This window comes from Hylobates moloch, unplaced genomic scaffold (assembly GCF_009828535.3).
Source record: "Hylobates moloch isolate HMO894 unplaced genomic scaffold, HMol_V3 SCAFFOLD_16, whole genome shotgun sequence".
Lineage (NCBI taxonomy): Eukaryota > Metazoa > Chordata > Mammalia > Primates > Hylobatidae > Hylobates > Hylobates moloch.
In genome coordinates, this window is record NW_026652291.1 from 11504209 (window position 1) to 11517949 (window position 13741).

The 13741-nt window shown below is 49.1% G+C and overlaps 1 protein-coding gene across 3 annotated transcripts in view; it reads right to left on the bottom strand.

Annotated features, from left to right (window-relative positions):
* Window positions 1-13741, bottom strand: part of OTUB2 (OTU deubiquitinase, ubiquitin aldehyde binding 2) — a 44383-nt gene that overhangs the window by 22013 nt on the left and 8629 nt on the right. The window contains exons 1-3 of one of the 3 annotated variants that reach the window (XM_058429371.1): window positions 8224-8329; window positions 7640-7775; window positions 643-764 (exon numbers count right to left, since the gene is read on the bottom strand). In XM_058429371.1, the coding sequence (XP_058285354.1) occupies window positions 643-648 (6 nt within the window). In that variant the 5' untranslated portion in view covers window positions 649-764; window positions 7640-7775; window positions 8224-8329. Of the gene's footprint in view, window positions 1-642; window positions 765-7639; window positions 7776-8223; window positions 8367-13741 lie in introns of those variants that run through there. The other 2 variants (XM_058429372.1, XM_058429370.1) reach the window with 2 other exon arrangements.

Sequence of the window (13741 nt, forward strand, 5' to 3'; positions counted from 1 at the left end):
CTTCCTTTGGTGTTGATCCCTTGCTATTGGGATTTGGAGGGAGCAGGAGGCCATGGTAATTATGAGTGTGGGCAGCAGAGTCAAGTATATTCATGTCACCCTTCCCATGGCATTACTCCTTGAGCAAGTCGTACTTCTCTGGGCCTCAGTTTCCTCACCTGTAAAGTGGGAGTGTTCATTCCTATCTCAAAGATTACATGAGATGATCGTGAAAAGCACTAACATTGTACTTGGCATTCAGTAAGTGCCTAATAAATGTGGGCTTTGCTTGGTGGCTATTCGGGGCCTGAGTCTCCTTCCTCCTGGTGTGACTAAGCCTAAAGGGGACAAGGTCACCATGAGGCCTGAGACTCGCGGCTTCTGTTAGCTGGTATAGATTTGCATGTGACAGGGAGGAGCCCCACCAAGGATGGTGTCTGTGTGCCTGAAAAGGGGGTTGTCTGCCGTTCCCCTAGATCAATGGAATGAAGCTATGATGGAGGCATTTCAGGCAGCCACATCCATGCTGGCAAGAGCGGCCATTTTCCTGATGCTGGTTACACTGTGCTATTTTATTCACTTGACAATGCCTTCCCCACCCCGCCAGCTGCGGGAAGGGTGCTTGGTAAGAAGACTAGGCCCCCAGGATGTAAAGCACTTCACCTCCATGCAGAGTGCGGGCTCGACTCAGACTTTGAGTTTCCTCTGCTGGGTGTCAGCACTCTCCTCCTGCAGCCTTGAGCTGGAAAACTTGTTGAGATACAAATTCAGGTGTTGTTTCACTGCTGGGAAAGATCAAAAAGAAGAAGAGCTAGAATTAGCCCTCCCCTCACTCCTCCCTTGCCCCAGTCCCAGGGAGCAGAGCTGGGGGCTGGCCCTGGAGCCAATGGCTGTCCTGGATCCGACCCCCAAGCGGGGAAAGAGGCTTTTGTTTTTGAGAAAAGAGGATCTTTCTAGGAAGAACAGTGGGATTGGGGGATTAGGGAATGGGGAGGTGGATCTGGCTGAGTAGGGAGAAGTTTCTGGAATCCAGGAAGGGTAGAAGCAGGTGTCCTAGGACAGAGGAGACTCCTCGTGCATGCAGTACAGTGACTCCTCACTCACAAGTCACGTGTTGGATCCCGAGAGGACACGCCTGTATTGCGTAAGGGAACTCAGGCCCCTAGCCTGGCGGAGACTCCTTTGTCCTTCCCTTAGGAGCATGTTTTGGGTGAGGGGTGTAGCAACAAGGCAAAAGGCATTCATTCAACATTCCACAAAGAGTTACTGGACATCAACTATGTGCCAGGCACCCACTGCACATCACTGCATGAAACTGACGAAAGTCGCTGCTGTCACTCAGCTTACATCCTCCTGGGGAAATAACCTCCACTTGTTCTGCACTAAGTTGCCCCAGACTACGCCACCCCAATGGGGTTGGGGGTGAAGATGGGGAGGGAGTTCCCCCAAATAACTGAGAGTTAATTTTCCACCAGCCCAGGGATACAGGATATTCAGTGAGTTCGTTTTTGAGAGGAGAAACAAAAGAACTGTGGGATTTCTTGAACCCCCAGAGAGGGCCCCAGAGGAGGCATGAATGGCTTTTCAAGTGTGAGGCAAGAAAATCGGGAGGAGAAGTCATTTTATAAGGCTAGGTTAGGACCATGGCATAATCCCCTCTTCAGTTTACACACAGCCCCAAGAGGGTAATAGATGGACCCATTTTCCAGCCATTCACCCCTTTGCGGGTTCCCCCAGGGCCTGGGTTTTGAAAACTAGTGTTTTTCAGCTCACATGGCAAACGCTTGTAACCCATCCAGCCTCCTGGGCTGGGCAGGAAACCATCTCTAGTTTCTATGGGAGAAGGTGCATTTGCTGTGGTTTTCAGAAAGGCCAAGACCAGTAGCAGGAGGTCCCCAGGCTTGGAGAAGGCTGCCTGTTCCTGCCCTGTCCTCGCTCCCTGTGGTGGGCACAGAGAGCCCAGCTCCCAAAGGCAGCTGGAACACATTCTAGCGACGAGACCTTGGGAAGATTATGTGACCTCTGTGATCAGTAGCCTCTAAATGGTTCCCAGTGACTACCCGCCCCCTCTATCTCCTGTGTTCAAGCCCTTGGGTAATCTCTTCCTTTGAGTGTGGGCTGGACCTGGTGGCTTGCTTCTAACCAATACAGCACAGCAAAGTGATGGGCTGTCACTTCTGAGATTAGGATTCCCAAAGCCTGTGACTTCCAGCTTGCTGGCTCACCCTCACTCCCTCAATTGCTATGTTAGGAACTGCTCTATGGAAAGATCCACAGGGCCAGGAGCTGAGGGAGACCCCCCACCAACAGCTGGCAAAGAAATGAGGCCTTCAGTCAAACAGCCAGGGAGGAACCTCATCTGCCAGTGGCTGTGGGAGTGAAATTGGGAGCTGATTCTCCCTGGTCGAGCCTTCAGGTGAGACTGCAGCCCTGGCTAACAGTTTGATCAAAGCCTCTGGAAAGACCTAGAGCCAAAGGACCCTTCTCAGCCATGACCAGATCCCTGGCCCATAGGAGTAAGATAATAAATGGTCATTGTTTTGCTAAGCTTTGGGATAATTTGTTAGGCAGCATTAGATGACTAACACAGCCTCTCTTGTTCCCAGCCTCAGTCTGTTCCTCTATGGCACAGGTTAATGATACATCTCTAGGTTATTATATGGATGAACACAGCCTCGGGGACACCTCCCCAAGCTCCCACTGGAGGCAGAGTGGATATTCTACAGCACATTCCTCCCCACTGCTCTAGTTGCGCAAATCAATGTCTAATTGCAAATTATTGCAAATGCTGGAGAAGAAGAGAACAGGGAGCTATAGAGCAGATGAGCAAGGGCCTGGCCTGTTTAGCAGGGAGGGGAGGCTTCTCAGAGGAGGTGAATTTTGAGCTGAGGTCTAAGGATGAGTTGGAAGAGGCTTCATTTGTCCTTTTCCCTGTCCCCACCCTGAGAGTCTCTTCCTTAGCACTTTGCTATTTCCCATCCTAGCATTTCCTACAGTTCGTGATTATTCCCATGTATCTGTCCACCTGTTAGATAATAAGCTCCAAGAAGGCAAGAACTAGGTCACCACAGTACACTGAGTACCTAGCACAGTGCCAGGCACGTAGCAGGCACTCAGGAAAAATGCCCTGAATAAATGAGTGGGAGTAGGCAAGGGCTAAAGGGACAACAGTACAGTTAGCTAGGACAGCATCAGTGAACCTCCTGAAAAGGAGCCTGGTGAATTCTAGCAACTGGGAGGAGCCAGTCTGGCTGGGGCACAGGAATAAAGGGGGAAAGTGAGTGCTGCATATCAGGCTGGAGGGGTGGCCAAGGCCATGCAGGCTTTGTAGGCATTGGAAAATGGATTGACATGTGAGCAATAGGGAGCCATGGAAGGGGCAAGAGAGAGGGTGGGCATGACCGAATTTGTTTCTTTGAGGAATTGCTGGGGGCTGCTGGGAGGAGAATGGGTTTGAGAGGGCAAGAGTGGAAGCAGAAAACCAGGAAGGCAGCTGCTGTAGTGGTCCAGGGCAGAGATGGGTGTGGTCAAGTCCAGGTGGGGCACAGAGATGGGGAAAAGTGGAAAAGGGTCCAAGAGCAGGAGGGGACATGGACAGGGCTTGGTGGTGGGCTGGATGTGGAGCTGCAGGAGAGCGGGGGCCTGCCTGGCTGGCTGGATGGGGCAACTGGACACCAGCGCAGCTCAGCCTCCATTAGACGGAGCAGAGCGCAGTGCCTGAGGGAATTCCCCAAATAACGTCTCCCAGAACATAAAAAATGGAAAAGTTCGAAGCTTCGTGATTTCTAGAAATGCTCCAGGCCCCTGGAGAGCAAAGCTCAGAAAAACTTGGGCTTGGAGTGGTTGGTAAAAACTTCTTGAAACAGGAGCCTGTGTTTACAGATAGTGGAGGCTTGTGTGGGGTGAGGGCAGCTACTCCGTAGAGGTCCCGGGTCTCCGAGCTCTGCCAGGCGGGACTTGAAGTGCAGCTTCCTGGATAATTTATTTTACTGTGAGATTGTTACAAGGACAAAACATAATTTTTGTACTAGAGCAACACATTATGAAATAGAATGCAAATTCACTTATATAAAATTTTCTGATGAAACCGCAAAGAAATCCTGTGCTTCCCCTCCAGCCTCCGCGCCAGTGCCCTGCAGGTCCGGGTTCACTCTCCTTTGCTGTTAGGGATGTTGGGGGGAAAGTTTGAGAAGCTTTGATCAGGAAAAGCATCCCAGCCTTAAGGTCAGCCAGACTTGGGTTCTGCTGCCTGTTTGCTGTGTGACCTTGAGCTAATTACTGTCTCCGTCTGAGCCCAGGCATCAGTGTTGGTTGCCCTTGAAAGCACCTGCCTTTCGCAGGCTGACCACTTGTTCCTCTCAAACTGGCTTTTCGACTCTCACAATTCTCACCTTTATGGCATTTGCTGGAAGAAAATTAAAGTTTGTTCATCTTCTAGATAGCAGCATCTTGCCTAACATAATTTCTTATGGGTGCTCATAGGAAATAGAAAAGTTGAAATCAATCATGCAGAAACAAATAATTATGGAGGACCCCTCACACTATATCCAGTGCAGGATGTGACAGTAAAATTTAAATTGTTAGAGGTCTTATATCAACTTTTTGAAAATTTTTTTAAAATTTTTTTATTTTTTTTGAGATGGAGTCTCGCTCTGTCTCCCAGGCTGGAGTGCAGTGGCGCGATCTCAGCTCACTGGAAGCTCCACCTCCCGGGTTCACGCCATTCTCCTGCCTTGGCCTCCCCAGTAGCTGGGACTACAGGCACCCGCCACCACACCCGGCTAATTTTTTGTATTTTTTTTAGTAGAGAGGGGGTTTCACTGTGTTAGCCAGGATGGTCTCGATCTCCTGCACTGGTGACCCCCCCCGCCTCGGCCTCCCAAAGTGCTGGGATTACAGGCATGAGCCACCGCGCCCAGCCTTGAAATCCTTTCAATGATGTGCTACACTGCTCTATGTAAAAGAAAAGAAAGTTAGAGAGCTCTCGATGTCACCCCCTCATCAGCCAATTTTATAGCTATCATGAGATCTTATTTTTAGTCAAATCTTCCCAAATCCATTCTCTAGAATTGGTGATAATCTATCCAGCCACCGTGAATAATCTAGGAACAGACAGTAATTTAAATACAAGCACACGCACACACAAACACACCGCCCCAGGGTGCCCATCCGGTTTTTCTAGCCCTTCCCATCCCAATTCCATGTTAAAGGTCAGTAGGGCCAGGGGTCTGAGGGACTTGAAAGGGCCCCATGGGCCTGTTTGGCTGCACTCAGCCCAGGACAAGTCCTGCTGGCTCCCAGGAGACAGATGCCACCCTCGGCTTGGCTCATGAGTCTTCTCCCTCCATATTCCTTGGCAGCAGCCCGGGGTGACTGGTGACAGAATTCCTGTGATTTATGATGCTGTGGAGGCTGGGCGAGGGAACTCTTCCCCCAGTAATTCCCCTGGAAAACTCATGGGCACTTGGTCGGCTTCGCAGGGCTCCTCCAATGGGTGCTAGAGAGGCAGCTCATCCCGGGAGGTGGTGTGATGCCCTGTGCACAGGACATAGTTAATCCCGAAGACCAAGTTGTAGCTAATATTCTTCTGCCCCCGCTTAAATATCCCTCACTTTTGACTTCTACACCTTCCTTAAAATGTTCACTTAGAGATTCACTCCTGTGCTTGAGAATTTCATTCATTCATCATTTGTTCTGAGGACATAAGGATGTCCAGCACAGATTTATCGAGGGCCTGTTCTGGACTGGGCTTCGCACTGGGTTCTGGGTATGTGGTTAAGACAAAGCTTTTCCTCTTGAGAACTTCTCCTTCCAGTGGGGGAGAGAAGAGTGTAAACAACTAAGTGATGACTGTAACCAGGCAGGTGCTCTCGGGAGCCTGTGGGAGAGGCTGGAAGCCCAGGGAAAGCTCTGCTGTCTCTGCCTAGGGCAGGGGCAACTGGCAAGGCTTCCTGGAGGAGGTGAGACAGGAAGTGGCCAGGGAAGAGAGGGATGGGAAAACGACCATCAGGGCAGAAGGAAACTCCCCAAAAGCACACTCAGGACTGGGGCTTATCCCGCCCTGTGTCCTGCAGCTTCAGTGTGTGTCCACACCAGTGCAAGCTGGGGGTCGAAGTTTGGCTGGCTGGGGGCCTCATGTCTCTTGGGTCACAGCCCCTGCAGCAGAAGCCCTGGATGATGCCAGCTGTCCACAAGAGTCACTTTCTCCCCAGAAGGCAATGCTAGACTCACACCCACCTCAGAGCAAATCAGACCAGCGCTTGCAACCTTTACTGCTCACACGGACCGCCTGGGGACCTCACGTGAATGCAGATTCGGCTTTTGTCACAAGCTCTCAGGGGATGCCCACGATGTGGTCCTCAGACCACACCTGGGCAGGGATACACAATAACACACTCATCCCTCGATTCTGTCTATGGGCTGTCTTCCATTTGCACTCGAGCCGTCGAAGCTGCCTCTAGATCATGATTCACTATCATGCTCCCGTCAGCCTATAGTGGCTGAGAGCTCTAACTCTGAAAGGAGACAGACATGATGGCTGTGTGACCTTGGGAAAGCCTTTAACCTATCTGGGCCTCATCTGTACAATGGGATAAACACTCCTGCAGGGAAAGCTGCCTAAGCTGTAATGAGCTTAGCATCCAGCAAGCATCCCACACGTTAGCTCCTGTTCTTACAGTTCCTTTACTACTGAACTGTACTGTGACAGTGACAGTGGTTCAATTTGGAGCCCAATGCACTTGAATTCATGTCCAGGCTCAACCACTGACTGTCTGTGTAACCTCGGACAAGGCACATTTTCACACTGAGCTGCAGTTTCCTCCTATAAAAGGGGATTAGGAAAAACTTTCTGGCTCACAGATTGCGGGGACAAGTCAGGGACGCACTCAGGTGGCCAGTAAGCGGCATTCTGGTACTCTGCGAGGAACCTAACTCCCTTGTTCATGCACACACACACCTGTTCCTTCAACACCGAACACCACCTGCTTTGTGCCAGCCCCCCAGTTGGAGACAAAGGACACAGGGCTCCTGCCCTCAGCGTGTGCACTGTTCACGGTGCTGGAGAGCAGGTGGGGACCTGAGACTCCCTCTCTTGGATCTGTGAATTCAGCATCCCATGCATGACTGAGTCCTACAGAAAGTCCAGCAGCCGCCAGTGAGGGGTGAGCAAGTTTTGGCAGCAAAGGGCACGGCAACAGTGCCAGCACCTTCTGGAGACTTCAGTCAAGGGAAATGGGGGAACCCCCGGGTTTGGAGATGTTTGAGACGTTCCCATGGAGTGCCTTTGGCCAGACTGGCACTTACAGCCTTGGAGCACGGGCCTCCCAAGTGGCCTGGCTGCTCCTGAGCCAAGAGCAGGGTTGGGCCGGGCATCTGGCCCCCAGTGAAGGGGGTGGGAGTGGGGCTGGAATGCCCAGCACCTTTTCAGCTGAGGCCATGGCAAGGAAGCCTCTCCAAAATATTTCCTGTAATCCCTGTCTGGCCAGCCTCCTTACCTGGAGAATAGGACTCAGGTTGGGACGCCAAGATTTAAGGTTAGAGACCAAAGGGGACCCTTCAGAGAGCAGGAGCCAGTGGTGGCGGTGTCAGGGGCAGGTGCTCATACAAGAACCAGAGTTAATGAAGTTTGAGAAAACCCAGTATGTGGGGCGCCGAGTACCTTTCTCCAGAGACCTGAAGACAGTTATGTGGGTGAAGGATTTGACAATTCCTCTTGTTCTTGGGGACACCAAGGGTGAGGATCGGTGAGGTGCCAAGAAGAGTTGGTTTCTAATTTTTTAATACAGTATTTCTTTCTGGTTATAAAAACATGTCAATCACAGAAACTTTAGAAAATACACAAAAGTATAAAGAAGAAAATAAAAAAATCCTACAATCTGGAGGTGAGGATCAGTGAGGTGCCAAGAAGAGTTGGTTTCTAATTTTTTAATACAGTATTTCTTTCTGGTTATAAAAAACATGTTAATCACAGAAACTTTGGGAAATACACAAAAGTATAAAGAAGAAAATTAAAAAATCCTACAATCTGGAGATAACCACTGTTAACGTGGCAGAGCTCTTCTCCACTTTTATGCATGCCAGCATTCCTGACACAGGATCCGTGCCCTTGGATGGCCTGGTTTCCCACAAGGGGGTGATGCTTAGGTTGGAGAAAACACAGAATTTGAACAAGTGTGCAGGTGTATCAGGCAGCTATTGCTATCATGCTGTGTAACAAGCAACCTCAAACTTGCCCTGGCTTACAGGTAGAAGCAGCATTTGTCTCTCGCTCATGAGTCTGTGGGTTGGCTGAGGATTGACTGATTTAGGAGCATCCCAGCTGCAGGTTGGGTCCATGTCTGCTCCACATGACTCTCATCCTCCTGGAACGATGGGGACTCCCTGAGGCAGGTTCTCTTCATGGGCGAGCTCACGGGTGATAAGTGCACTGCACAATTATGTTTTAAGCCTCCGTGTCATAATCCACTGATATTTTATTGGCCAAAGCACACAGCCAACCCAAGTCAAGAGATGGGGATGACTATTCTGTCCGCCAGGAGGCCCTGGCAAGAGTGTGGATGTACACTACTGGGGCTGATCATTTCGTCTACTACACTAGGCGGGTCTAATATTTGCTGCTCTCCCCAAGGGTCTTGATCCTCCTGCTTGGAACATTGTTTTAGTAGATTTCCTTCTACTCTTATATATGTATAATTTTACTAAATTGAGTTTCTATTCTACCTTTTGAAAACTCCTTCTTGGTTTTTGTTTTCACTTAGCTTTATACCCTGTACATTTTTCTAACATTAAATATTTTTGAAAATATATGAATGGCTGCAGAATCATAACATGTTTTGGCAAAATTCATTAATCTCTTCTTCTAGGATACTTAGGGTTTTCCAGTTGGGGCTACTATAAATAACAATGTAATGAACATCTTTGTGCAGAAACTTTGTTGGCATCTGTCATGGGCATTTCTTGCTTCTGTTTGCCCAGTACCAAGTCCAACCTCCCTCTGAATTCAGTGAGTCAGTGCCCTGATTTCCCTTTGGGGGAACCGCCCCTCACCTACTTTGAGTCCATGTAGTTCATGTGGCATCCATCACTGGCTCCCGGGGAATGGTCTCTAGCTACGGAAGGTATTCCATCTCACTAAATCTCAAAAATTGGGCCCAGGCCTGGCCATCCAGAGTCCCCTCATTACGGAGATTAGTTCAGGAATGACACAGTGCCTAGTCCTGGCTAATTAATGGTTGTCTAAAAAGAGGTGCATGACCCAAGGTGATCTAATCAGAGTGAATCCTGAGACTGGCCAAGGAGTAGCTAGGAAGGGGCATTCTCTCTTCTCTGACTTCTGCTTCAGAGGGTGCTGGCAATCCTGAAGGTGCTGGAAGCATCTTGTTTACACTGAGCCTGAGAATAAAGCCAAGACCTGGGCGATCAAACTCAGAAACGAAGAGGCTGGATTCTGCTAACATTGTACTCCTGATTAACTGTGCCTCCAGCAAGAATCCCTGCTCTTTTCAGTTTCAGAAACCAATGCGTTTCGTTTGTCTCCTAAACTGAGTTGTGCTTTCTATCACTTTCAACCAAATAATAGCTCGGTGCTATTGACGGAAGTTCCTGAGCTGGAATTTCAGTTGTCCCTCAGTGTCTGTGGGGGATCGGTTTCAGGACTCCCCCAACACATATCAAAATCCTCAGATACTCAAGTCCCTGATATAAAATTGTGCAGAATTTTATGCACATCCCCTCATATACTTTAAATCATCTCTAGATTACTTTTAATACCTAATACTATAATGCTGTATAGTTGTTGTACTATATTTTTAAATTTTTATGTTATTTTTAATTGCTGTAATTTTAATTTTTAATGTTTTTCTTTTCTTCCTGAAATTTTTTTTTTTTTTTGAGACAAAGTCTTGCTCTGTTGTCCAGGCTGGAGTGCAGTAGTGCCATCTCGGCTCACCACAACCTCTGCCCCCTGGGTTCAAGCAAGTCTCCCGTCTCAGCCTCCCGAGTAGCTGGGATAACAGGTGCGCACCGCCATGCCCAGCTAATTTTTGTACTTTTAGTAGAGATGGGGCTTCGCCATGTTGGACTGGCTGGTCTCGAGCTCCTGACCTCAGGTGATTCGCCCTCCTGGGCCTCCCAAAGTGCTGGGATTACAGGCATGAGCCATCTTGTTGGCTCACTCTTGTTGCCCACTAGCTCGGCTCACTGCAACCTCTTCCTGCCTCATGAGCGATTCTCCTGCCTCAGCCTCCCAAGTAGCTGGGATTACAGGCGCACGCCACCATGCTCAGATAAATTTTTGTATATTTTTAGTAAAGATGGGATTTTTTTTCTGAATATTTTTGATCTGGGGTTGGTTGAATCTGGAATATTTTTGATCTGCGGTTGGTTGAATCCAAAGATGTGGAATCTGTGTATACAGAGGGCTGACCATACTGAGCTGAAGGACATAAACATTTTTTAAGCCTCTCAAGACCTCTTAGCAAATTGTTTTCCAGAGAATTTATACAAACAATTCTACAGTGAGCCTATCTTAAAAGAATTTGTCTGTTGCTTTATTTTGATAGGCAATAATTGTATGGTTGAAATATTTTTATGTTTATAGGCCATTTTATTTCATGGTTTGCTGAATATGAGCAACTGGTGTCAATTTTTTTTTTTTTTTTACTTTATAAGAGCTCTTTAAATATCAAAAACATTGATCCTTTCCCAAATTCCTCACCATTTCCCCCCAGCTTATTGTCTTTTGATATTTTGATGTGCTCTGAAGTAGATGTATTTGTAAATTTTTTTTTTTTTTTTTTTTTTTGAGACAGAGTCTCTCTCTGTCACCCAGGCTGGAGTGCAGTGGTGCAATCTCAGCTCACTGCAACCTCCGCCTCCTGGGTTCAAGTGATTCTCCTGCCTCAGCCTTCTGAGTAGCTGGGATTACAGGTGCCTGCCACCATGCCTGACTAATTTTTTTGTATTTTTAGTAGAGACAGGGTTTCGCCATGTTGGCCAGGCTGGTCTCGATCTCCTGACCTCAGGTGATCCACCTGCCTCGGCCTTCCAAAGTGCTGGGATTACAGGTGTGAGCCACTGCACCGGGCGTAGTTGTAACTTTTATGTGGTCAGATTGTTTTTGGGTGTTACTCCTGTCATTTCCATGCTTTCAAAGTCCTTCCCTATTGAAGACCAGGTGAATAAGGACCAAGTTTTCTTCTCTTTGACATTCACAACTGGGCATGGTGGCTCACATCTGTAATAGCAGCACTTTGGGAGGCCGAGGTGGGCAGATCACTTGAGGTCAGGAGTTCAAGACCAGCCTGACCAACATGGTGAAACCCTGTCTCTACTAAAAACACAACAATTAGCTGGGCATGGTAGCAGGTGCTTATAATCCCAGCTACTCAGGAGGCTGAGGCAAGAGACTTGCTGGAACCCAGGAAGAGGAGGTTGCAGTGAGCAGAGATTACACCACTGCACTACAGCCTGGGCTACAGTGAGCCTCTGTTGAAAGAAAGAAAAAGAGAGAAAGAAAGAGAGGAAGTGAAGGGAAGGGGAGGGGAGGGGAGGGGAGAAGAAGGTGAGAGGAAGGGGAGGGGAGAGGAGAGGAAGGTAAGGGAAGGGGAGGGAAGGGAAGGGAGGGGAGGGGAAGGGGAGGGAAGGGAGGGGAGGGGAAGGGAAGGGAAGGGAGGGGAGAGGAAGGGGAGGGGAGGGGAAGGGAAGGGAAGGGAGGGGAGAGGAAGAGGAAAAGGAAGGAAAGAAAGAGACATTCAGATGCCCAGTGTTTCTCTGCCTATGATTGGAGAGCTCTCTGTGTTGGAATCACCTGGGGAGATTGCTAAAAATCCAGATTTCTGGGCCTCACGCTAGAAATAGAGCCTCTAAGAGGAAGCCGCAGTTCTCTCCATATTTTAGCAAGTCTCATTTGTGGTTTCAGTGAACACTAAAGTTTGAAAACCACTGCTCAAAAGAATGATAGGACACAATTTGAAAAAAAAAAACACAATCCAATTCCCCCCTCCCAAGAGCCAACTTCCCCAGCACCAGCCATTTGGCAATAATCCAATTCTTCCAGGATGGTCTGTGGGAAGAATTTTCTCATGCTTGAAATTGCTTAAAGCTGGGATTCATTGGCAGGTAATGAGCTCTTGGGCTCAAAATGTCCAAGCCCGGGACTGTTGGTGTCTTGGAATCCCATGGTCCAGTTGGAAGGTCAAATGAAATGACATTTCATAAGGTACCTGAACTAGTGCTTTCTATTTTTTCTCCAAATGCCCTTGAAGGTTTTTCTCCAGCTAATATAGAACCTATGAGAAAAGTGCTTTGAAGGTGCAGGGTCATGGGGGAGTGAGCTTTCCTGTAAGGCAAAAAGCCGAGAAAAGAGAAACAGCATTCTGGTACTTACCAGCAGCCTGAGGTAGCCGCGCTGTTAAGCGCAATGCCCTGTGTCCGATTCATGGCCCCAGCCCTGCCCAGGGGAGGCTGGGAGCTCCCAAGGTACCCAGATGCTGGCTGCAAATGTCGATTGGTGGCCAGGCCATTGCTACGCCAAGCAACTGTTCCAATCACCCTCCTCCCCAAGCAGTGTGACAAAATGTCTGAGCTAGATCAAGCACGACAGGTGCACAGCAGGCAGGTGACAGGGGACAGAATGACATACAGCCCTCGAAGGCACAGCCAACAAGCCAGAGAACTGCACCCTGGGCGTAGAAGGCGGTGCTCTCTCCAGCACCTCCCGGGAGGTCAGACAGGATTAGGGCAGCCCTCCTGGAATGCTCGGTCCAGCCCCATCATGCAGATGGAATTCTGAAGTCCAGGCAGGGGGAGTTGGTGGTCACGGTGGGGCAGTGCCTGGCTTCAGCATGTAGGATTTGCCATTACTCTAAAGCAGTGGTTTTCAAAATGTAACCCCAGGCCCAGCAGCATCTGCCACGTCCGGGGACTTGTTAGAAATGCAGATTCTAGGGCCTGGAAGCTCTGGAGGTGGGTCCACACTCTGCATTGATACAGGCCCTCCTGATGCATGTTCAAACCTGAGAACCACCAGCTTAATCCTCTGCACTGGAGAAGATTAATGGGATACTTTAGCTTGCTTTGGAAAGAGTGGGAAAGACAGAGAACAGAGGCATGAGTGTGTGAGGCTCCCCTTGCACCGCCCTTGATGGAGTCTAAACCTCAGCCTGGCATTTGGGTCTCCACATCCCAAATGTGGTCCCCCAGCCCACCTTCTCAGACTGCTCGGGGGGTTCTGCATGCTCCAGCCGAAATATAAGTCCCTACTCTGGCGTTTCTGTCTCTTTTCTTTAGTGCAGCCTCTTCCTTCTGAAATCCCACTCAAGCCCTACCTGAGGTGCCCTCTTTCCTCTGAAGGTCTATGAGATAAGAAACTCGAAACAGCGGCTCCCTCCTGGCTCTCCTTTTAAAAACTACACTACTCACAGGGCACGGTGGCTCACACCTATAATCCCAGCACTTTGGGAGGTCAAGGTGGGTGGATCAGCTGAGGTCAGGAGTTCGAGACCAGCCTGGCCAACATGGTGAAACCCCATCTCTACTAAAAATATAAAAATTAGCCAGGCATGGTGGCACGCACCTGTAGTCCCAGCTACTTGGGAGGCTGAGGCAGGAGAATCACTTGAACCTGGGAGGTGGAGGTTGCAGTGAGCAGAGATTGTGCCACTACACTCTAGCCTGGGTCACGGAGCAAGGCTCAGTCTCAAAAACAATGACAACAAACAAACAAACAAACAAAAAAACACCCCAAAATATAACTACACTA